We start from the raw sequence: 24521 nt of genomic DNA on the forward strand, positions 1-24521 counted from the left end.
TTCCATTTCCTCTTCTTTTGTCCCATCCTCCCAACCAGCTCTCTCCACATTTAAATGTACATCTATGTTTTCTCAAGTCATGAAAAGTAAAGCTTTCGCTGTGTGAACCCGTTTTCCTTTTTTGACAATGGGGCTCTTGAAAGCCAAAAGGCTGCAGTATTCTATTTTTACAAGTTATGCCCTCAGAGATACATTTGTGGGCAGAGGGATCCTCTGAAGTTTGTTTAAGAGGATTCGTGGGAGTGTGTTCTCAAAGCTCATAGGGCTGGAGACTACACAATCAGTAGTGTTCATGAAGATTTTATTCTGGTGTCACTCCAATGACTATCACTGGCACAGATTACCAAACTCAAACACAAAATCCACCACAAAGACACAGACACAACGCCATTTAATGACCAGTCAGACATGGACATCATGGGTACTACCTATCTGAACATGCGTGTAGTGAGAATTTAAGACCCTCCTTCCGTTTGATGATACCATTAAATGAAGCACAAGACTGCTGTTTATGGTAACTCAAGCCTTTTGAAATGTAACTCACCATGTGGAACAATTATGGAATCGTAAAGATGTAAGAGGATCTGAAGACTGCTGAATGTTTAATGAGTGTCACGCTCACAGCATGCATCCAGATCCAACCTACCCCTGATCCTGACGCCTGGATAACCCTTCACTGTAGTGGCAAATACTACAATCTGCTACTTGCAGAAAGGTTTGAATAACACCTATGTATTTGCTCACGTTATACAGTACAATATACAGAGTAGACCCATGGAATATGGTGTTAACATGTCATTTCCTTATTTTGCAAGTCAAATGAAATTCCACAATTCTTGTACAAAGCATTTGTACGATCATATTATTTGTTACCCTCTTTGGCAGGGCTGTTCCCAAATAACCTTAGGTATTTGAGGGATTAAAAATAAAACATATCTATAACATTGTTGCTATATTTGCTAATTGATCAGGAAAAGAGCTAGGGATGATGCACAATGATTCTGGATACAGCCATTTGTGAACATAAGACATATCGGCGTGCCACTACACACCTAAAACAATCTGAATGTGCAAAACTACTGACACTGAACCAGTGCCGGCGAGCCATGATACGAACACAGTACTAACACTCAAACAGAGTGCCCCAAAACACTGACATACTACACAGACCATGGGCTCTTCGTGTGTAAACATCATACAAACGCGTCATCAAACAGTCCACTCCAAAGCAAAACACCTGCTGACACAATGTCTTCAAATAAGATTGATATTACACCTTCCCCCGTCCCACCCCTCCATAACACAACTTCCATTTCAATTCTATACACCTTTACATATTACAGTGTGATTTAAAATTCATATTGACACATTGTTCCACTGAAGTACCGACTGAGTTTTTGCTGCTCAACTGAATGTGCTGAGCATAAAAGCAGTGCTGTCAACCCATAAATATGGCGACCATGTTGGATAGTCTTCACCAGCATAGGCATAATAGATGTCCTCTATCCAGTCTTCAAACACAACGCAAAAATGAACAAGTCATCTCATTCTGTCCACAACAAGTCTTTTCAGGGGTCACCTGTTAAGGTACCATGCTCAGCCCCAATGGATGCCGGGAAGAGACAGGGCGTCATCTCTCAGTTCTTAGTTCTGATTGGCTCTCTCTATACAGAGAAAACAAAAAACGAAGAGAACAAAAAATACTCCAAAATAAGAGTTGTAAGATAAAAAAACCTCTTCAGCGATCTCCAGTGTTTCACACGTCTGTGTTTCAGTAGTCTTCTCCACTTCAAGAGGAGCCACCAGTCAGTCTGGATGAGGGCCCTCTTTATCAGTCTTGTCAGCTTAGTAGTCTGTCCCTCCCAGTCCCATCGCTTCTCTTTCTCTCGCCTTCTCTCCATCTCCATCTCACCCTCTCCTGCTGGTGCACTGGTCCTGTGGTCTTTAGAGGTGAGAGGACGTGGAGAAGCACAGCTTCAGGGTGTAGGGGTTAGAGCCATCTGGAAAAGGTCAGACACACGAGGTTACACACCTACTATACACACACTCACACATATCTCTACACATAAACAAACACACATGATCATATGGCATGCCCACACACGTGCACACTCTGCTGGGGACATTGGCAGGGAGAATTCTGAAGACGGGAGCGTTAAGTCCGGTCTGGGAAGAGAAAAGGTGTGCAGCAGATGGTGCAGACTCCTGTCCTAGTGTGCTCCCTTCTATCTCACTTCAAGCACACACACGCACACACACACATCTAATCTCCCTCTGTGATAGCGACTGATTCCACAGGGCCAGGCTGAAACACCTGTGGTGCAAACCAACACATACAGGAGAAATACTGTAGAAAACAACCCCTGCTGCTAGAACAGACAGCATTGACAGCTTTCTCCCCTTTGGATTTCACAACATGTCCTTCATGCTATTTCACCCAGGAAAAATATATTTATTCTCTTCAGGTCTTCATGTAAGTTTGGTCTGAATCCAATTTTATGTGCATTTCTCCGACTGTATGTGGCACTATCCGTTATCCTGCTGAGAGCGACTACTAACGGTGGAGGCCATCTGGTCACTTACTTGGTATTCTGATCTGGTAGTGGTTTAGGACGGTCAAGACCTCGACAGCGTGTGTCTTGGAGTCAAACTCTAACAAGCCAGAAATGGTTTTGGAGGAGGCTGACAAGAAGAGAGGAGAAAAGGACAACTTAAGTATGACGGTACACTTAACTCCTTCAACAGCCGAACACACACAAATGGAAAAAGTAAAAAAAAAGCCCAAACTTACGCTTTGCATCAAACATCTTGAACTTGGTGAAACCTGGCACATCATGCTCTGAGCATAACTGGAAAAAAAAAAAAAAGGACAGCTGAGATAAAGGTTGTTGCGAGACAATACTTCTGTTCTAACCACAACCACAAAGTGGATCTCTTTAGTCTCGGTCAAACCACAAAAATCTTTGACAGTGAGTGACAGGCAGAACCATCAGCGGTGGTCTTCTTCTATGCAAGCTATTTTAATTGTGCAGCAAAAGAGTAGCGGGCTAATTTCACCTCTTAGCCCTATTGACAAAATATTAGATATGCACCCTCATTCCAACCACATACCCAAGATCCAGCTGGGCCTCTGAAATGTAGGGGGAGGGGCTTGTAATAGTTCAGCACACAGGATGAGTCCATGCTAAACGTTACCCCATACGGACCTCAGAAACCCTTCCCAATACCCTACCCTGCCATCCCAGCCATACCCTCAGCAGCTGGTACGTTCAGATGCCAGGAGGGATTTGCAGTAGTGCAGTACAAAGGATGGACTTCTGGGAGTTAATCATTACCTTACTCCCTACATCCCGTCCCCTAGCCTTGACCTTCAACCCCTCTGTTCAGGCCTCTGCTCACAGCCTCTCCACCATAGACCTTATCACAGCCCTACCCTCAGTAGCTGGTCCTCTGAGATGCAGGGGGGGACGTTGTAGTAGTGCAACACACAGGAGGGTGGCTGGATGATGTTCTTGGAGGCCTGGCCTTGGCTGGTGAAGCGGTTGTTCCTGGTCATGGCAAAGTCCTTATAGCTGCTGCTGCCGTCCTCCAGCTCAAACACCTGGCTGGGGATGACCGCATGCTGCTTGGACACACTGGAGAGGGGGAGATGAGAGAGGGAGAGGAGAGGGGGAGAGGAGAGGGGGAGAGGAGAGGAGAGGGGGAGAGAGAGAGAAAGAAAAAGGAGGAAGAGAGAAAAGGGAGGAAGAGAGAAATGGAGAGGGAGGGAGTTGAAGTCCAGGTCTAAAAGGCTCCTTAACAACTTCTACCCCCAAGCCATAAGACTACTGAACAATTCATCAAATGGTCACGCAGACTATTTTACAATGCTGCTACTCGCTGTTTATTATCTATGTATAGTCACTTGACCCCTACCTACATGTACAAATTACCTCCACTAACCTGTACACCCGCACATTGATTCTGTACCGGTAATTGGATTTGATAACAGAGAAAGAGTAATAAGATACTAGTAGACAATAATATTAATTACGTGGTTGAATACTGCAGGTCCTAAGCTTCCCTCTAATGTACTAACAAGGACACTCACCAGACGTTGAGCCTCTTGCCAAACACCTTGATGCTGTTGAGGTGAGTGATGGCCCTGTCCACTGCATACTCATCCCCCATCTCTACTAGGGCAGTGCCTGGGACACTCTTCATGAACTTCACCTGCCACACACACAGTTTCAGACATTATGTGCATAGCAATCCTCAAATAGATTCACGCACCTTCAGCTACACCTACTTCAAACAGAAATACTTCAAACAGAATAACACACACTGCCCCCCCCCCCCTCTCCCCCTCAAAAAGATAAAAGAAATGTTCATTCACAGACAAACTACCACAACACACACATGGATGCCCTTAAGTTCCTCCTCAGGTGGGCCCCCCTGCCGACCTTTTCAATGTTGCCATAGAGACAGAAGAGGTTGAAGATGCGGGTGCAGTTCATCTTGGCGGGGTGCAGGCCGCTCACCATGGCGACAGAGCTGGAGCCGTGGTTGTAGGAGGAACTCTGGGGCAGGGGGTAGGCCACCACCTCTGGGATGTCGTGGGAGCTCAGCTTGTACCTGCTGTTCCCTGGGAGAGGCAGCAGGGGGCAGTGTGACCCTGGAATACATAACACAAGGGGAAAGGAGGAGCTGGGGTTACAACTTTCACTTCCACCTGGGTTGTGCTCAGTAGGCACAAAACGGGGGAAACATTTTGAAACCAAGGAGATCAGCTACTACTTTCTTGTCCCGTTCGGTCCTCATGAACACAACCCTGATGGTGAAAGGAGTGTGGATGTGGGTTTTATTTTTCTCTACTAGCCTCTTGGGAGGTCTTTACTCCTCTCACCTTCAGATAGGATTGAGAATCTACACCCTCCAGCTGAGCAGTAGGGGTGTGTGGGAAGTGTGGATAGAGTGTGGATAATGTAGAACTCTGTGTGGATAATATGGAAGTCTGTGTGGATAATGTAGCAGTCTGTGTGGATAGTGTGGATAATGAAGCAGTATGTGTGGATAGTGTGGATAATGTAGCAGTATGTGTGGATAGTGTGGATAATGTAGCAGTATGTGTGGATAGTGTGGATAATGAAGCAGTATGTGTGGATAGTGTGGATAATGTAGTAGTATGTGTGGATAGTGTGGATAATGTAGCAGTATGTGTGGATAGTGTGGATAATGTAGCAGTATGTGTGGATAGTGTGGATAATGTAGCAGTATGTGTGGATAGTGTGGATAATGTAGCAGTATGTGTGGATAATGTAGCAGTATGTGTGGATAGTGTGGATAATGAAGCAGTATGTGTGGATAGTGTGGATAATGTAGCAGTATGTGTGGATAGTGTGGATAATGTAGCAGTATGTGTGGATAGTGTGGATAATGTAGCAGTATGTGTGGATAGTGTGGATAATGTAGCAGTATGTGTGGATAGTGTGGATAATGTAGCAGTATGTGTGGATAGTGTGGATAATGAAGCAGTATGTGTGGATAGTGTGGATAATGTAGCAGTATGTGTGGATAGTGTGGATAATGTAGCAGTATGTGTGGATAGTGTGGATAATGTAGCAGTATGTGTGGATAATGTAGCAGTATGTGTGGATAATGTAGCAGTATGTGTGACATAGAGACAAAGGAGGCCGATATTTCTTTATTTAACCTTCATTTTTATCAGAGAGTCATACTGAGACCAAGGTCTATGTTACAGATGAACCCTGAATTACATAAACTACAGAAAATAGACGCACCAAATATAAATACAAAATGCAAGCAGAAAGAAAGAAAAACACATTCATCAGAAATAAGTTCCTCAATCAGCCTTCTGAATTACACTACGGGGGACCAGTACGTGGGAAAAAAATTATGAAATGTATGTATTCACTACTGTAAGTCGCTCTGGATAAGAGCGTCTGCTAAATGACTAAAATGTAAAATGTAAATGAATTTAAGAACATTTAGAAAATCTTTCCACAAACAAGGTGCATGAAAACTAAAAGCTGTACTCAGTAGAGACCAAAGGAGTTCCAGAGTTAACCATCCCTGAGACCGGGGGTGGGAACTCATGTCTAAAGTTCAGTAATGATATTAGGTACAGTGGGACTTTTTGTAAAAGGGCTTTTTAAATGAAAACATAGCTATGTATCAACCTGCGTGACATCAAAGAGGGATATGGTTGGCACACTGAGTAATAGGTAGTGTTTTGGTGCTGGGGTTAGGAGGGGGGATCTTACCGTATCCGTTGTCTCCGTAAGAGGACGGGTGCTCCCCTAGTATGGCCTGTCTCTGCCTGCCCTTCCCACGCTCTGAAACATCAACACATTGACAGCATAGGGAGAGAGTATGAGGAAAATGGCTCTGGGCTACACATTCAAATAGGAGCTATTCAAATAGACATGCTGATAAAAAGGTCATTGGAGGTCAATAAGCATAATATAATTAGAGAAGCGACAGAAGACCTGTGACATTACAGGTGAGTCTGAATACACTGGTGATACCCCAAGTCTGTCGACATTTAACATTCATTTACAAGTTCACATAGTAACAGTACTAGTAACAGTACTAGTAACAGTACTAGTAACAGTACTAGTAACAGTACTAGTCATTAGGCAACATATGGAACAAATGCTATTGATTAACACACATTAGAATATAAATCCTGGTAATATTGTGCATTAGAAGGACTTCAATGCATCCAGAGTTGTACCTTTACCATGCATTAGTACTATGTTGTACTATTTGAACAATAGTACTATGTTGTACTATTACATACAGAGAGGAGACACCAATACATGTAGGCCTAAAGTAGGTCTACTGTTAATCACGACGCCAATTTACTTTACTAAATACAATTTACATCCTTCAGCAATCTATACACAAGGAACAGTGGAGAGAAGATTCCAAAACAGAAAGAAAAAACAAAGGGCATATTTTAAACAGGGGAAACATTGTTACATTTCTATACAAAGATTGGTGGAGGAGAAGTACCTGAATTACATCACTAGGGTGAACAGTCAGCAACCCTCTCACTGAGGTCTTGGCTTTACTGGCACAGGTTGTCTCTTTCAGCACAAGTGAAACAACATCAACCTGTGTTGCATCATCAGATAGTCAGTTCACAACTGGCACAGAATCACAGAGAGATACATGGAGAGATACATGGAGAGATACATGGAGAGATACATGGAGAGATACATGGAGAGATACATGGAGGCACATGATGGACAAAGAGCAGCTGCAGTTCCCATCTCCCACAAGAGCAGTCCCAACTGAGCCCTAAGTAGAAGACTAACAATACAGTTGAAAAGATAAGAAGAAACCTACTGGGCACAGAGGTCAATTCAGCATCTATTCCACGTTGGTTGAAATGACGTTAGTTCAACCAGTGTGTCCCCAGTGGGAACCTTCCATGTTCCATGAATCAGAGCTCCTGTTTTTCTACATGGAAACCCAGATAATATCACTCCAATTATTCAGTTCAATAAGTTTACCTCTACAGCTGAAAAGCCCCTCTATAACTTACAAGTAACACGATCTCCTTTATTAGTCAGTAATGCTCCACTACAGCTTACAGGAACCGATCTATGTAACTATTGCAGTCAGGTCAGCTCTGTGCTTGGGGGGGGGGGGGGGTTGGGTGATGCCGTGTGGTATCCACAACAGTCCCCCCAGGCCAAGTCACAGTCACACACACACTCTACTGAAATGCTGCATGGGTGTAAAATGATAAGGGGGATTATTAGAGAGAGAGCTTTCATCAGATAGTCAAAGTGACCTTCAGTCACAGATTAGGGGCGTACAGCAGGGTTCACCGCCCTGTTTGCTGTGCCAGCGGAAGCCATCATTACCCCCCCATCTCACCCTATGCCTCCCTCCACAATCAGGCCTCAAACAGCATCTATTATTATACCCTGAGATCCACCCCCACCCCCCATGCCTCACAAAAACCCTCTCCTCTGCTCGTCCTCTGGGGGGGAGAAGAAGGGAAACTATCCATCATTAACAACACCCTCGGAGAGACTGCAGACCCATGCTGTGCACTCAACCTTTATTTATCCAGGTAAAGTTACCAGAGAACAGATTTGCTTTGGCAACCATAATTCCCAGGCCAACTGGTGCACTGAGCATGATTAGAGAATGAAAGCGCTGCTTCTCTTCTTGGCTGACTTTCTCCCGTTTTTTATGGAATGGTCCGTTAGAATTTCAGTTTAAATTGCTAGTTATTTACCCAACCCAAGCTGAATGCTATTTCCTCCAAAGGAGCCAGGGGATGAGAGTCATAGCAAAGTCTCCTTGCGGAGGACTACTAGCTAAAAAGGCAGCTAATCTTCGCTGTGGGCAACAGCAATATGAACCCTGCTTTGGCTAAGGCAACTCACAGGGGACGTGATGTCACAGACAGCCTCTCTGGCTGGTCCCCATGGGATGTGAACCAGACACCATGTTGTTGCACGTAGAGCATGGCGCTCTAACGTGTTGTAACACCATGTTGACACCTGTTCCTAAATGCCAGGGATATAGGTTCTCTATAAGGAAAGGTGCTACAGACCGGATCGCACAGTATATACTGCTGGTGTGGGATACTTCATTACACAGCAGCTGATAGAACCATGACTTATACTTATGCTGATATACAATCCAATACCCAGTATAATAAAAGTGTGAGGGAGATTTAAAGTGAATCAAATATATGTTCCTCTTAGGTAAGCGGAGAGCGGCATGGTACTGAAGCAGTCAGTCCCGAGGCGAGGTGAGAGACGTCGACAGAGGACGCTGGAGGAATACATTTGAGTGTCCTAAGAATGACGCCACAGCAGGAGGCTAGCTCCCTCTCACTGGGCTTTCAAATGAGTTAGCATCTCGCCTGACTTCTCATTCAGCAGTCGACTATGTCCCCTGGTTCATTTGAGTAGATGGATGCACTAGGAGAAAAGGGGCTGACTTTCACAGGGCAATGCCTTTCAGATAGAGATATACAGTTTGGGTCTCTGATAGAGGGCCTCTAAGGAACTGTGACTCTCTTCATCCACACGATGTACCCCCATTAACAGTGCATTCAAGAATAGACACTCAATGTTCAGGATTTCATCTAAACAGTTCTCTCTGCTACAGTAGGCATTTCAACACATTGACACTGACAGAAATGCTATAATATAAAGTCGTTTACAGTAGAAGATAGTGTCACCTTGGTGTTTAAGTAGATTACAGAGCAGAGATTTCTTGCTTATTGTCTGACTTAAGACAAAGACTAGAAGACAAAGAGAGAAATACACTCATGTTCGCATGTCCAGACTAGGGATAGTATAGACTAATACATCGATATTTCTACTACTGATTATTTGGTGAGAGAATATAAAGGGTTTTAACCAGTCAGATAACTGACTGAATACGATCAGGACGCAAGCAAGAGAAGAAAATTGGTCCAGTCTATAAAGTCTAAAAGCAGCCAGTCCTCCAGCCATGAGGTGGCACTGGCGCGTTGTCCTGGGCGTGTTGATGTTGAGGTTGCATGAGGTCAGGATGAATGAGTAGTCTCTCTCCCTCTCTCTTGAGGTTTGGGTGAAGATGGATGCATGTTGCTGTGCAGGGTCAGCCTGTCGTCCATCCCTCTCTCACTCTATTCCCATGGGCGGCAGGTGCAGGCTTGTGAGAGACGGATGTGAGAGTGTGTTGCTTGGAGAAGGATGCGCAGTGGGTCGGTCTTGTGTTGGCTTGGTTGACTGCAGGTCTGTGGTCCATACTGGTCCTTAACCACCTCACAATAGGGGGCGCTACAGTCACAATGATGACTTCACATAGACGGGGTGGGATGGGGGGAGGGTAGTAAAGAGTAGTAGCCAACAACAGGCCATTTCTCTCCTCTTTTTTCAAACAGCATCTTTGCTACTATAACATTCCTCATGCAATGATATAACCACAGTGCTCTCCTCAGCCTCTGACTCAGTATCTGTCTGTCTCAAGTTAGCATATTTAGCACAGGATAATGAGAAGTATCACAATTTCTCTGTCTCATTTCAGCTGACGCAGACTAAACTCAAGACAAACAGTCCAGCTCTCTCTCTCTCTCTCTCGGTCTCTCTCTCAGCTCAGAGCATATCTATCTACAGCTTGTGGGGAATGAGAAGAGAAACAGCCACACTTCTTTGATATCCTTTCCTCTCCTGCTATTCTGTTTGCAGCCTGGGCAGATTTCAGATAAAGGGGGAGGAAAACCTGACTCTGCCCTGCAGGCTGCCCATGGACACTCTTACACAATTACAGCCCTATATGGCAGCCCATAGCCCTAACTCAGCAGCTTCTACACAATGAGATCACTCCATAGCCTACATATACAGAACAAGGAGCAGAATCTTACCTCTTCGGACCAGGTAAGGCTTTGTGTAGTCCCAGCTCTCGTTGTCATTTCTGATCACGTTCAAGCGAGTTGGCTATAGGAGGGAAACAACAGATATGTTGCTGCATGCTGAGGCTGATCATCAGGAAGTGTTACGGCGTTTTAAAGAAAAACTATTTGCTAAGCGTTATGTATGTGATTGTGTGTGGTGAATATAGACTTACCCTTGCATATTCGATTTTTAAGGTGCAGCAGCCGGCATAGATGTCGGCTCCATTGAGAGCAGCCTTAGCTTTCTGAGCGCACTCAATGGACTCAAATGTGAGGAGGGGCAGTTAAGGACAACAGCAACACAACCAAATAACCTCAAGCCTCAATGTACAATTACAAGTCCCCAGATAGAAGATATAAAACCTCTAAAACCATCAACAAAAACAAATCTAAGCTGGTTGAATAATTTGACCTGTGGATGCCTTTTTTATGGTCACACCCTCCAACACTCACACTCTAACAGGCAGCCAGGCAGCCAGCCAGCGAGCCAGCCAGCCAGCCAACCAGCTAGACAGAAAGGATATTCCACCATGGCCTGGATGCCGTTGCGTTTGAAGATGACGATGCGCATCACACTGCCTATGGGGTTGCACACTGTGTAGAGAACATCCTTGGAGACAAGAAATGGAGACACACGGAAGGCTTTAGTCAGCTCTCACCAAGGCTGCAGCTGGAAGATAAATGTTCCAATTAAAACTGCATTTCTCCCTGACACCTACAACACCGTAGACAATATACCAGGTTGTGACAAATTTGTTCACAATATTTGAGAGGTTCTGTGTGAAATTGGTGGAATAATGAGAACCAGTGTGAGACTTCATAAAGTAGGAACATCTGTGTGTCCTTAGAGTAGAGCTGATGCAAACTGGATGCAGGAACCTAAACTCAGCAACAACAAAAAAAACGTCCTCTCACTGTCAAATGTGTTTATTTTCAGCAAACTTAACATGTGTAAATATTTGTATGACCATAACAAGATTCAACAACTGAGACATAAACTGAACAAGTTCCACAGAAATGTGACTAACAGAAATGGAATAATGTGTCCCTGAACAAAGGGGGGTCAAAATCAAAAGTAACAGTCAGTATCTGGTGTGGCCACCAGCTGCATTAAGTACTGCAGTGCATCTCCTCCTCAATGACTGCATCAGATGTGCCAGTTCTTGCTGTGAGATGTTACCCCACTCTTCCACCAAGGCACCTGCAAGTTCCTGGACAATTCTGGGGGGAATGGCCCTAGCCCTCACCCTCCGATCCAACAGGTCCCAGACAAGCTCAATGTGATTGAGATCCAGGCTCTTCACTGACCATGTCAGAACACTGACATTCCTGTCTTGCAGGAAATCATGCACAGAACGAGCAGTATGGCTGGTGGCATTGTCAAACTGGAGGATCATGTCAGGATGAGCCTGCAGGAAGGGTACCACATGAGGGAGGAGGATGTCTTCCCTGTAAACGCATAGCGTTGAGATTGCCTGCAATGACAACAAGCTCAGTCCAATGATGCTGTGACACACCGCCCCAGACCCTCCAGAGTACAGGCCTCGGTGTTACGCTCATTCCTTTGACGATGAACACAAATCCGACCATCACCCCTGGTGAGACAAAACCGCGACTCGTCAGTGAAGAGCATTTTTTGCCAGTCCTGTCTGGTCCAGTGATGGTGGGTTTGTGCCCATAGGCGACGTTGTTGCCGGTGATGTCTGGTGAGGACTTGCCTTACAACAGGCCTACAAGCCCTCAGTCCAGCCTCTCCCAGCCTATTGCGAACAGTCTGAGCACTGATGGAGGGATTGTGCGTTCCAGGTGTAACTCGGGCAGTTGTTGTTGCCATCCTGTACCTGTCCCGCAGGTGTGATGTTCAGATGTACCGATCCTGTGCAGGTGTTGTTACACGTGGTCTGCCACTGCGAGGACGATCAGCTGTCCGTCCTGTCTCCCTCTTAGGCGTCTCACAGTACGGACATTGCAATTTATTGCCCTGGCCACATCTGCAGTCCTCATGCCTCCTTGCAGAATGCCTAAGGCACGTTCACACAGATGAGCAGGGACCCTGGGCATGTTTCTTTTGGTGTTTTTCAGAGTCAGTAGAAAGGCCTCTTTAGTGTCCTAAGTTTTCATTACTGTGATCTTAATTGCCTACCGTCTGTAAGCTGTTAGTGTCTTAACGACTGTTCCACAGGTGCGTGTTCATTAATTGTTTATGGTTCATTGAACAAGCATGGGAAACAGTGTTAAAACCCTTTACAATGAAGATCTGTGAAGTTATTTGGATTTTTACGAATGATCTTTGAATGACAGGGTCCTGAAAAAGGGACCTTTCTTTATTTGCTGAGTTTATATGTTATCCATTTATTTTAAAGTACCATTAGTCTTGATATAAGACACTAACTATGGCGTTGTATGTCTATCTATAAGATAGCGTGTATATATCTATGTCCATACAGTACCAGTCAAAAGTTTGGACACACCTACTCAATCCAGGGTTTTTCTTTATTTTTACTATTTTCTACATTGAAGAATAATAGTAAAGACATCAAAACTATGAGATAATACATATAGAATCATTTAGTAACCAAAAACTGTTAAAGAAATCTAAATATATTTTATATTTGAGATTCTTCACAGTAGCCACCCTTTACCTTGATGACAGCTTTGCACACGCTTGGCATTCTCTCAACCAGCTTCACCTGGAATGCATTTCAATTAACAGGTGTGCCTTGAACTTTGAAAGTTTCTTCAAGTGCAGTCGCAATAATCATCACGCGCTACGATGAAACTGGCTCTCATGAGGACCGCCACAGGAAAGGAAGACCTAGAGGTACCTCTGCTGCAGAGGATAAGTTCATTAGAGTTACCAGTCTCAGAAATTGCAGCCCAAATAAATGCTTCAGAGTTCAAGTACCAGACACATCTCAACATCAACTGTTCAGAGGAGACTGTGTGAATCAGGCCTTCATGGTCAAATTGCTGCATAGAAACCACTACTAAAGGGCACTAATAAGAAGAAGAGACTTGCTTGGGTCAAGAAACACAAGCAATGGACATTAGACCGGTGGAAATCTGTCCTTTGGTCTGATGAGTCCAAACTGGAGATTTTTGGTTCCAACGGCCGTGTCTTTGTGAGACGTAGAGTAGGTGAATGGATGATCTCTGCATGTGTGGTTCCCACCGTGAAGCATGGAGGAGGAGGAGGTGTGATTGTGTGGGGGTGCTTTGCTGGTGATACTGTTGGTGATTTATTTAGAATTCAAGGCACACTTCGCGGGCTAGGGCTATTTGACCAAGAAGGTGAATGATGGAGTGCTGCATCAGATGACCTGGCCTCCACAATCACCCAACCTCAACCCAATTGAGATGGTTCGGGATGAGTTGGACTGCAGAGTGAAGGAAAAGCAACCAACATGTGCTCAGCATATGTGAGAACTCATTCAAGACTGTTGGAAAAGCATTCCAGGTGAAGCTGGTTTAGAGAATGCCAAGAGTGTGCAAAGCTGTCATCAAGGCAAAGGGTGGCTACTTTGAAAAATCTAAAATATATTTGGATTTGTTTAACACTTTTTTGGTTACTACATGATTCCATATGTGCTATTTCGTAGTTTAAAAAAAATATATACAATGTAGAAAATTGTAAAAGTAAAGAAAATCCCTTGAATGAGTAGGTGTGTCCAAACTTTTGACTGGTACTTTATATCTATCAGTACTTTAGTGTGTGTTGTTATACTTCTATGCTTGTATGTTCTAACAGAGTGAATGTGTCTCTCTAATCAGACAATTTGCCTCTATTTGCCTTAATAATAACATAATTCAACCCTATCTCGGTCTCTGCACATTTATCTTGGTTGTTGCGTGTGTTATTTCTTCTCTGCTCAGCTGGAGTGAGAGAGCATAAGGCTTTATCCTTTCTCAGCCTATTTGTGCATCCCATATCTGAGGAAGACTGATATACCTGAGCTTCCTGGTATTCTTATCATCAGCCTAGGGCTGTCCTCGACTAAAAAAAAAGTATTGGTCGACCGAGAGTCATCTGTTCTTTCGACCAATTTTTCCATATGTGTTTTAATTAAATCAACTATATGCACTGAGCTTGTCTGATGCGTTAAGCAAACTGTTTGATTAAATAAGTAAGACACACAGATGACAAGAGGGAGTCCGACCGCAATTGATTTGATTGTGCCAGGCCGGGCTCAGACTTGCTGTGCTGTGTTAAAAAAAACAGCTAGTAACTGTGTGACTAGCACCCGTTGTCTCTCTCTCCTCCCTGCTGCAGTGACAACAGTGTTTATCGCGCTGTCCGTGTTGCTGAACCTGAAAAATAATTACAGTCATTTCTGACTGAAAAGTTTGGTTACTGAAATCCCTAATTTGTTTCGGTTAAACATTCCCTATTCCCTCAACCCTTGCTCTCGTTACATGACACATGTATGCATCGCATGCACATGACCAATAGGGCCTGACCTATAGCACAAACTCTGAACGCCGAAACACAAAATTGATGCAGATGACGTGACGAATAACCTCAAAACGGGGGGAATGTTTGGTTGCTCAGGAGGTAAAGGGGAAGTCAGATGTGTGGAATACATTTGACTAATTGCAGAAAATACTGGAGATCAAGAAAAATAAGGTAAGGTGTGCCAAACAGGTGCTGTTAGATTACAATATAATTTTTCAGACTGTTTGAAACAATGTAAACAACACTAATTCAATTATAAGCATACCAGAGAGTGTTGTAAGTCTTTTTTCATTTCTTTTTTGAAAGCCTTTATTACAGCAAAGACTAAAAACAGTTGCATGAATTTGGGAATGCAATTGCCGAAATGGAACGGTTTATTTATTGTTTCCGCTAATTATTCAAGGTTCGCTTTGTTATTTGAAAACTAAAATGCTTGATTGCATTTCATGAATGACTCGTATGCTGTGTGATGACATTAACGAATGAATGATTGATTGATACAGCAGCCTATATAAGTATTGAAATACAGGCCTAAGTTACGGTATTAAGACTAAACAAGATGCCCTCTTTGGCCTACAGCTTGATGGTGGTTATCTTCTTACAGCTCTTTAAGGATAGGGGGCAGTATTGACAATTTTGGAAAAAATATGTGCCCATATTAAACTGCCTCCTACTCAAACTCAGAAGCTAGGATATGCATATTATTAGTAGATTTGGATAGAAAACACTCTGAAGTTTCTAAAACTGTTTGAATGGTGTCTGTGAGTATAACAGAACTCATATGGCAAGCAAAAACCTGAGAGAAATCCTACCAGGAAGTGGAAATCTGGATGCATGGGCTCTCTTCAAGTCATTTCCTATTGAATACACAGTGACGTAGTAATAATTGTGCACTTCCTAAGGCTTCCACTAGATGTCAACAGTCTTTACAACGTTGTTTGAGGCGTCTACGATGAACAGAGACCGAATGAGAAGGTGGGGAAGTTGGTGAGCCAGGGAATGACATCACTTCATTGGTGCGCGTTCACAAGGGTGGATCCTCTGTTCCAAAACGTTTTTCAAGACACAGGAACCGTCAGGTTGAAATATTACTGAATCTTCACGTTCTAAAGGCCCTAAAGATTGATGTTTTACAACGTTTGACATGTGTGAACGAACGTAAATACAACTTTTTTAAACTTTTCGTCGTGACATTGTCCGCGCGCTTCCTACATTTGGAGTAGCTGAACTGAACGCGCTAACAACAAGGAGTTATTTGGACATAAATTATGAACTTTATCGAACAAAACAACATTTATTGTGGACCTGGGATTCCTGGAAGTGCCTTCTGATGAAGATCATCAAAGGTAAGGGAATATTTCTAATGCAATTTATGATTTTAGATGACTCCAAGATGGTGGCTATCTGTATAGCCTAGTGTATTTTTCTGAGCTCAGTACTCAGATTATTGCAAAGAGTGCTTTCCTCGTGAAGCTTTTTTGAAATCTTTCACAGCATTAGCATAAAGGAGATGTTCATCTATAATTCTTTGAACGACAGTTTAATATTTTATCAACGTTTATGACAAGTATTTTTGTAAATTGTGGCGCTGATTCACCGGCAGTATTTGAGGGAAAATATTTTCTGAACGTCACGCGCCAAAGGAAAATGCTGTTTTTATATATAAATATGAACTTTATCGAACCAAAAAAATGCATGTATTGTGTAACATGATGTCCTAGGAGTGTCATCTGATGAAGATCGTCAAAGGTTAGTGCTGCATTTAGCTGTGTTTTGGGTATTTGTGATGCATGCTAGTTGCTTGGAAAATGGCTGTGTGGTTATTTGTGTTGATGTACTATCCTAACATAATCTAATGTTTTGCTTTCGCTGTAAAGCCCTTTTGAAATCGGACAACGTGGTTCGATTCAGGAGAAGTGTATCTATAAAATGGTGTAAAATAGTCCTATGTTTGAGAAATAGAAATTATTAGATTTGTGGTTTTGAATATGGCACTCTGATTTTTCACTGGCTATTGTCAAACTCGTCGTAAGAGGTTTTAAACAAGGCTGCTATACTAAGCCTACTAATGATAATAACATTACTTATTATAATGATCATAATAATAATAATAACAATAAGGAGATAAAAAAGGAGGGTTATTATTATTATTTTTATTAAATACAGCCGGAAAGAACTTTTGGATATCAGAGCAGCGGTAACTCACCAGCATTACGACCAGGAATATGACTTTCCCAAAATGGATCCTTTGTTTGTACCCCCCAGGGCAATTGAACTTATTCCAGAGTCTTCTCCAAAACACATCCGGCAGAGAAGAGGTATTCGGAGTGGACTTCTAGTCCGACTCAGGAGGCGTGCACACCATCTACCGCTCCGAGTTTATTCCTCACTAATGTTCAGTCTCTGGCTAATAAAGTAGATGAACTCAGGGCGAGGATCTTCCAAAGAGACATCAGGGATTGTAACATACTCTGTTTCATGGAAACATGGCTCTCTCGGGATATACTGTCCCCATCCATACAGCCAGCTGGGTTCTCAGTACATCACGCAGATAGGAATAAAGAACTCTCCGGGAAGAAGAAAGGTATGTTTCATGATTAACTACACATGGTGTGATTGTGATAACATACATGTTTCTTTTGTTCAACCGAACAATACCTCACAATCAAATGCCGACCGTATTACCTCCCAAGAGAATTCACTTCGGTTATAGTCACATCTGTGTATATTACCCCTCAAGATGATACCCCGACAGCCATCAAAGAACTACACTGGACTTTATGCAAACTGGAAACCAAACATCCTGAGGCCGCATTTATTGTAGCTGGGGATTTTAACAAAGCACAGTTGAGGAAAATGCTACCTAAGTTCTACCATCACATTGACTGTAGTACTCGCTCTGGAAAAACATTGGACCACTGCTACTCAACTTTTCCAAATGCCTCCAAGGCCCTCCCCCGCCTTCCCTTCAGCAAATCTGATCACGACTCCATTTTGCTCCTCCCTTCATATAGGCAGAAACTAAAACAGGAAGTACTAAGGCCTATTCAATGCTGGTCTGACCAGTCGGAATCCATGTTTCAAGATTGTTTTGATCACGAGGACTGGGATATGTTCCGAGTAGCCTCTGAGAATAACATTGATGAATACACGGATACAGTGACTGAATTCATCAGGAAGTGTAAAGGAGATGTTGTACCCACTGTGACTATTAAAACCAACCCAAACCTGAAACCATGGATAGATGGCAGCATTTGCGCAAAACTGAAAGCGCGAACCACCGCATTTAACCATGGCAAGGTGACGGGGAGTATGGCCGAATACAAACAGTGTACACTAGTTATTCCCTCCATAAGGCAATCAAACAGGCAAAACGTCAGTACAGAGACAAAGTGGAGTCGCAATTCAACGACTCAGACACAAGACGTCTGCTGTCCCCACTTGCTTCAAGATGTCCACCATTATTCCTGTGTCCAAGAAAGCAAAGGTAACTGAACTTAATGACTATCGACCCGTAGCACTCATTTCTGTCATCATGAAGTGCTTTGAGAGGCTAATTTTAAGGATCATATCACCTCTACCTTACCTGACACCCTAGACCCCCTTCAATTTGCTTACCACCCCAATAGAACTGCAGCCGATGCAATCGCCATCGCACTGCACACTGCCCTATCCCATCTAGACAAGAGGAATACTTACGTAAGAATGCCGTTCATTGACTATAGCTTAGCATTCAACACCATAGTACCATTAAGCTTAGGGCCCCCGCCCTTTGCAACTGTGTCCTGGACTTCCTGATGGGCCGCCCCCAGGTGGTGAAGGTAAGAAACAACACCTCCACTTCACTGATCCTCAACACAGGGGCCCCACAAGGGTGTGTGCTTAGCCCCCACTTGTACTCCCTGTTCACCCATGACTCCGTGGCCACGCACACCTCCAACTCAATCATCAAGTTTGCAGATGACACAACAGTAGTAGGCCTGATTACCAACAGTGACGAGACAGCCTACAGGGAGGAGGTGAGGGCCTTGGGAGAGTGGTGCCAGGAAAATAACATCCCACTCAACGTCAACAAAACAAAGGAGCTGATCGTGGACTTCAGGAAACATCAGAGGGAGCACCTCCCTATCCACATTGACGGGACCGCAGTGGAGAAGGTGGAAAGCTTCAAGTTCCTCGGCGTACATATCACTGATGATTTGAAATGGTCCACCCACACAGACAGTGTGGTGAAGAAGGTGCAACGGTGCCTCTTCAACCTCAGGAGGATGAAGAAATTTGACCTGGCCCCTAAAACCCTCACAAACCTTTACAGATGCACAATTGAGAGCATCTTGTCGAGCTCTATCACCGCCTGGTATGGCAACTGCACCGCCCGCAACCGCAGGGCTCTCCAGAGGGTAGTGCGGTCTGCACAACGCATCACCGGGGGAAAACTACCTGCCCTCCAGGACACCTACAGCACCAGATGTCACAGGAAGGCCAAAAAGATCATCAAGGACATCAACCACCCGAGCCACGGCCTGTTCACCCCGCTTTCATCCAGAAGGCGAGGTCAGTACAGGTGCATCAAAGCTGGGATCGAGAGACTGAAAAACAGCTTCTTTCTCAAGGCCATCAAACTGTTAAATAGCCATGACTAGCCGGCTTCCACCCGGTTACTCAACTCTGCACCTTATAGGCTGCTGCCCAATATACATAGACTTGGAATCACTGGCCACTTTAAAAATGGAACACTTGTTACTTTAATAATGTTTACATATTGCTTTACTCATGTCATATGTTTGTACTGTATTCTATTCTACTGAAGTTTAGTCAATGCCACTCAGACATTGCTCGATCTAATATTTATATATTTCTTAATTTAATTATTTTACTTCTAGATTTGTGTGTATTTTTGTGAATTGTTAGATACTACTGCACTGTTGGAGCTAGGAACACAAGCATTTAGTTAGATATTACTGCACTGTTGGAGCTAGGAACACAAGCATTTAGTTAGATATTACTGCACTGTTGGAGCTAGGAACACAAGCATTTAGTTAGATATTACTGCACTGTTGGAGCTAGGAACACAAGCATTTAGTTAGATACTACTGCACTGTTGGAGCTAGGAACACAAGCATTTAGTTAGATACTACTGCACTGTTGGAGCTAGGAACACAAGCATTTAGTTAGATACTACTGCACTGTTGGAGCTAGGAACACAAGCATTTAGTTAGATACTGCTGCACTGTTGGAGCTAGGAACACAAGCATTTAGTTAGATATTACTGCACTGTTGGAGCTAGGAACACAAGCATTTAGTTAGATACTACTGCACTGTTGGAGCTAGGAACACAAGCATTTAGTTAGATACTACTGCACTGTTGGAGCTAGGAACACAAGCATTTAGTTAGATACTACTGCACTGTTGGAGCTAGGAACACAAGCATTTAGTTAGATACTGCTGCACTGTTGGAGCTAGGAACACAAGCATTTAGTTAGATACTACTGCACAAATGGAGCTAGGAACACAAGCATTTAGTTAGATACTACTGCACTGTTGGAGCTAGGAACACAAGCATTTAGTTAGATACTACTGCACTGTTGGAGCTAGGAACACAAGCATTTAGTTAGATATTACTACACTGTTGGAGCTAGGAACACAAGCATTTCGCTACACCCGCAATACCATCTGATAAATATGTGTATACGAACCATAACATTTTATTTTATTTGGATTTATTATGCACATAGCAACATAGTCCAGGAAATGGCACCAATTCAACAGCGCACTGATGTTTCAGAACCGCGGATATCGACCACTATCCAACGCGGGAGAAACGCATTTGTTATAAAATAATACTTTTTTTATTGTTCTTATGTAATATAACCATATACATTTTCAGTAGCAAATGTCTTAGACTGATGGACTATACCATCCCCACGGCCTCCACAATGGATCAGTCCACTCAGACAGGTGTCTTGTACACCATGACAATTTTATTTTGTGTTTGCTATATGCTCGACTAAAGAAATCTCGGTCGACCAACCGCCTTTCGACCAGTCGACTAAATGGGGTCAGCTCTACATCAGACACATGCTATCTGAACACTACAGGTATCCCGCGAAGAGCCCTCTCTATCTTACAATGCAACCTGAGAGGGAGGGAGGGAGGGAGGGAGGGAGGGAGGGAGGGAGGGAGGGAGGGAGGGAGGGAGGGAGGGAGGGGGAGAGAAAGAGAGCAGAGGGAGATGAGAGAGAAAGGTGGCGATAGATGGGTGTTGGCAGGAGATATGTACAAACTCAGGGGGAAATAAACCTTGAAACAGCCACAAGATGCTTTTAAGCACTACTTTCTAAATGTAGCCTGACTGCTCCCTTTAGGGGAGAGAGGTAGACAGAGAGAAAGAAAGAGAGGGTAACATAGAGAGATAGAAAGGGAGCGAGAGAGCAAGAAAGAGTACAAATAGAAACCCTGTAATTCTATGATAATAGACAATGGTTATGATTCATATATTCACTTGACTACGGTTAACATGGACAATAATGAGGTACTCTTGGTCAGTACTGTTACCATGGTGAGAGTATAGCATCCATACAGTGCCAGGTGGGTGGCAATTACTGTTACTGCTGTGATGCTATTGTGTAATACAGTATGTATTTTCAGCACTGACTCATGCCAGGAGTCACGTACTGTTACCATGTTCTTACCGTGGTGATGGGGTAGAGGGGATTCTGGATAGACAGGAGCAGGACTTTGTTGCCACTGTTGGGGTTGTCTGAGTTGGTGGGCCGGGTAATCCTCTTGCTGGTGGAGTAGTTGAAGAAGGCCTGCTGGCCTGCGATGTAGACGGCCTCGCTACTCCCACACGCCACACACTTATCAGCACTCTCCACCATCTCGAACTCCACCAACGCCTGCCGCTTAAAGGGCATCATCATCACATAGCTGCCACCAACACAGAACAATAAGGAAGTCCATTAGAATTCAATTCACTGAGTCGAAAAAATGGTCTATTACTCTAAATGGACTGTGGCTCAAATAACACCATATTCCCTGTCTACTGTAGTGAACGACATTTGGTGCTAAAAGTAGAACACTATTGGAAATAGGGTGTCTTTGAAATTTGCCCGATGAGAACTCATGTCCTGAACTGACAGAACGAAAACTTTGCAAGTTTGGAATGTAAAACATTTCCTAGTTCAATTCTGAGGTTATACTTTCAAACAATTCTACCAGAAAGACAACCGCTCTATTTGTTTGTGGGGTTTTTTGTTTATATTTCCCCTAAAAATCACCTATGTTGGCTCAACATAAATGCTGTGGGCAGTGCTGGTCTAATTGGATAGTTACCATAGCTTCTACAGTTACCATGGTACGGTAGATTGTCTCTATGTTGTGGGTTAACCATGCTGTCGCAGCTCTCCTAGGATTGATGGGACGTTACGTAATGAATATTGCACCACATAATGAGCCTGATTAACACTGAGCTCTCTGTTACTCAACGTCTCTGTGAGTTTGGCCACAACCCCCTCCACTCTGTGTGTGTGAGTTGACTGTATACAGACGTGTGACTCTGAAAATGTTTGTGTGTGTCTGTAAGTATGTGTGTAGCTCTTCAAAGGAAGTGAGTTGAGCCTTGTTAGATCACTGCTTCAGTACATGCTGATATAAGTTTTTCTTTCTACAGAACCCCCAATGACTTCAACAGGATGAAAGGCAAGTCACTGGGGAGGCCTGAGGGGAAATGCCTCACACATATCTACACCACATTTACATGATCCATGTAGCGTACACTCTTATCCACAGTCTTCCAAGTCACAGTACAGTGCATATTTCCAATTTCTGACATGTTCCCTATTCTTTTCCTATGTTTAAGAAAAAGATGAGATAAAAGCCTTTTTGTTTCGATGTCTTACAATGACGAAAACAGGGGGTTAAGGGGTGGGGGGCAAATATCATCCAACATACGTGAGTGGATTCTTACCATATAGGGCCAAACTTTTCCAGGGCCTCCACCAGGTCAGCCTCCACCACGGCCTCACACAGCCCCCTGACATGGACCACTGGGGACTGGGCAATTCTGTGGGAGTCATCCCCATTGTCCTGCAACACACACAATATTGGTTAGAGCTCAGAACAAATACAATTCCTAGAACAGGGGCAGAGGTTCTGTTGATCATAAATCAACTGACAACTCAAGTGCAATGTCCTGTATAATACCTATCTAAAATAGGAGTCATTTTGAAAAGAGTGGGTGTAGGGAGGAGGTTTCAGGTTTAATCATTTAACTGCAGCTCAAAATGGATGCCCTCCAGTCCAGCCTAACCTTCCCTAACTGGGACTGTACCCTTCTATGTGAAAGAGTGAGAGTGCATCAGAGAGTGCAAATGGGTGCCTTTGATATTTTAAGCAGAAATTGTGCACCAATATTGACTTTTAAAAGCCTGTTATATTAAATGAAGTGCCCTTTACTATAGACCACATGAATAATTCAATAAATCAGATTTTTTAATATGAATAAAGACTTGATAAAGTGCAAATTCAGCACTTTGACATGTCCCTCCATCAACCCTGGGCCACCTCTAGGAAGATATGAACCCACTTAAGCCCAGTATTTCTACAAGTTTCACCATCATTGTAAAACCCTAGTTATTTTTGTTGTTTTGACAAAGTCATTTCTGAAGACTATTATTTATTTCATGTGATTAGTGATTCATTTATTTTATGTGGTTAGTGTCCCTCATTTTAAGGTCAACCCTGTTACATGAACTGAATTCTCATTTTAATTTGGTGAAACTTTTCCTTTTTAAATATAAAAAAAAGAGACATTGAACATCTAATAGTCAAATCCTAGTGTAAAAGCAGGTGAGCTGGTTCTACTCTTTTTGGCCATTTTCTGGTGTTTTGTGGTGGAAAACTGCGCTGGTCGAGCATAACACGTCAACCCTGTTACCCAGGCTAGAAATGTTTTAACAATTTCATTTTTTTTGTGAAGCTTACATTTAATTGCGACTGCCTGTTGTGTACAACAAGCTTCCATTCCCTCTGTCACAAGGGGATTTATGGCTGATTTAAGATGAAATCGTCAACCCTGTTATGGTCAACCCTGTTATGGTCAACCCTGTTATGGTCAACCCTGTTATGGTCAACCCTGTTATTTTATTTGCCACTTAATCGGCACTTACTATAGTATTTTTTTTTATTTAACCTCTTGAGATGGGAAAATGTGTTTTTAATTAAGTTGAGCATGTGACCTTTATGATAGAATGTTACAATTAGGTGAAAACATTTTTTTGTTTGTTACAGGGAACAGGGATTCCCGACTGAACTGAAGGGTTAGTTCCACGGGTGAAAATGGTCAAATCAGCAAAACTGCTCTCATATTTAAAGGCAAGATAAAATATTTAGAAGAAAATCCATGGCCTGCGCGGGGAATCTCAGATGAGTCTTTATTTCAGGCTGTAGCAACAGAACGATGTTTACGCTACCTCTGTGATCTAATAGGCTCAGGATATACAGTAACTGGGCGGGCTGAGCTGGATTTCTCTAGTGGTAGTGGGCGGGACTCTATCTCTCTCTGATAGTGATATCACGATATTAACATGCGTTCAATATATGACATGCAGGAATAACGGTCAGGACCTATGCCGAATGGACAAGGTGGTTGTG

At 43.4% G+C, this 24521-nt stretch overlaps 1 protein-coding gene across 2 annotated transcripts in view; it reads right to left on the reverse strand.

The window, feature by feature from the left end:
• Positions 1-284: 284 nt before the first annotated feature.
• Positions 285-24521, reverse strand: part of hnrll (Heterogeneous nuclear ribonucleoprotein L-like) — a 59333-nt gene continuing 35096 nt past the window's right edge. Inside the window, exons 2-13 of one of the 2 annotated variants that reach the window (XM_082960050.1) lie at positions 22837-22955; positions 21560-21797; positions 10937-11024; positions 10588-10682; positions 10385-10457; positions 6264-6335; positions 4443-4654; positions 4091-4212; positions 3434-3635; positions 2792-2849; positions 2584-2682; positions 285-2000 (exon numbers count right to left, since the gene is read on the reverse strand). In XM_082960050.1, the coding sequence (XP_082816176.1) occupies positions 1945-2000; positions 2584-2682; positions 2792-2849; positions 3434-3635; positions 4091-4212; positions 4443-4654; positions 6264-6335; positions 10385-10457; positions 10588-10682; positions 10937-11024; positions 21560-21797; positions 22837-22955 (1434 nt within the window). In that variant the 3' untranslated portion in view covers positions 285-1944. Of the gene's footprint in view, positions 2001-2583; positions 2683-2791; positions 2850-3433; positions 3636-4090; positions 4213-4442; positions 4655-6263; positions 6345-10384; positions 10458-10587; positions 10685-10936; positions 11025-21559; positions 21798-22836; positions 22956-24521 lie in introns of both variants that reach the window. The other variant, NM_001140019.1, reaches the window with a different exon arrangement.

This window comes from Salmo salar, chromosome 01, assembly GCF_965601325.2.
Source record: "Salmo salar chromosome 01, fSalSal1, whole genome shotgun sequence".
Taxonomy (NCBI): Eukaryota; Metazoa; Chordata; class Actinopteri; order Salmoniformes; family Salmonidae; genus Salmo; species Salmo salar.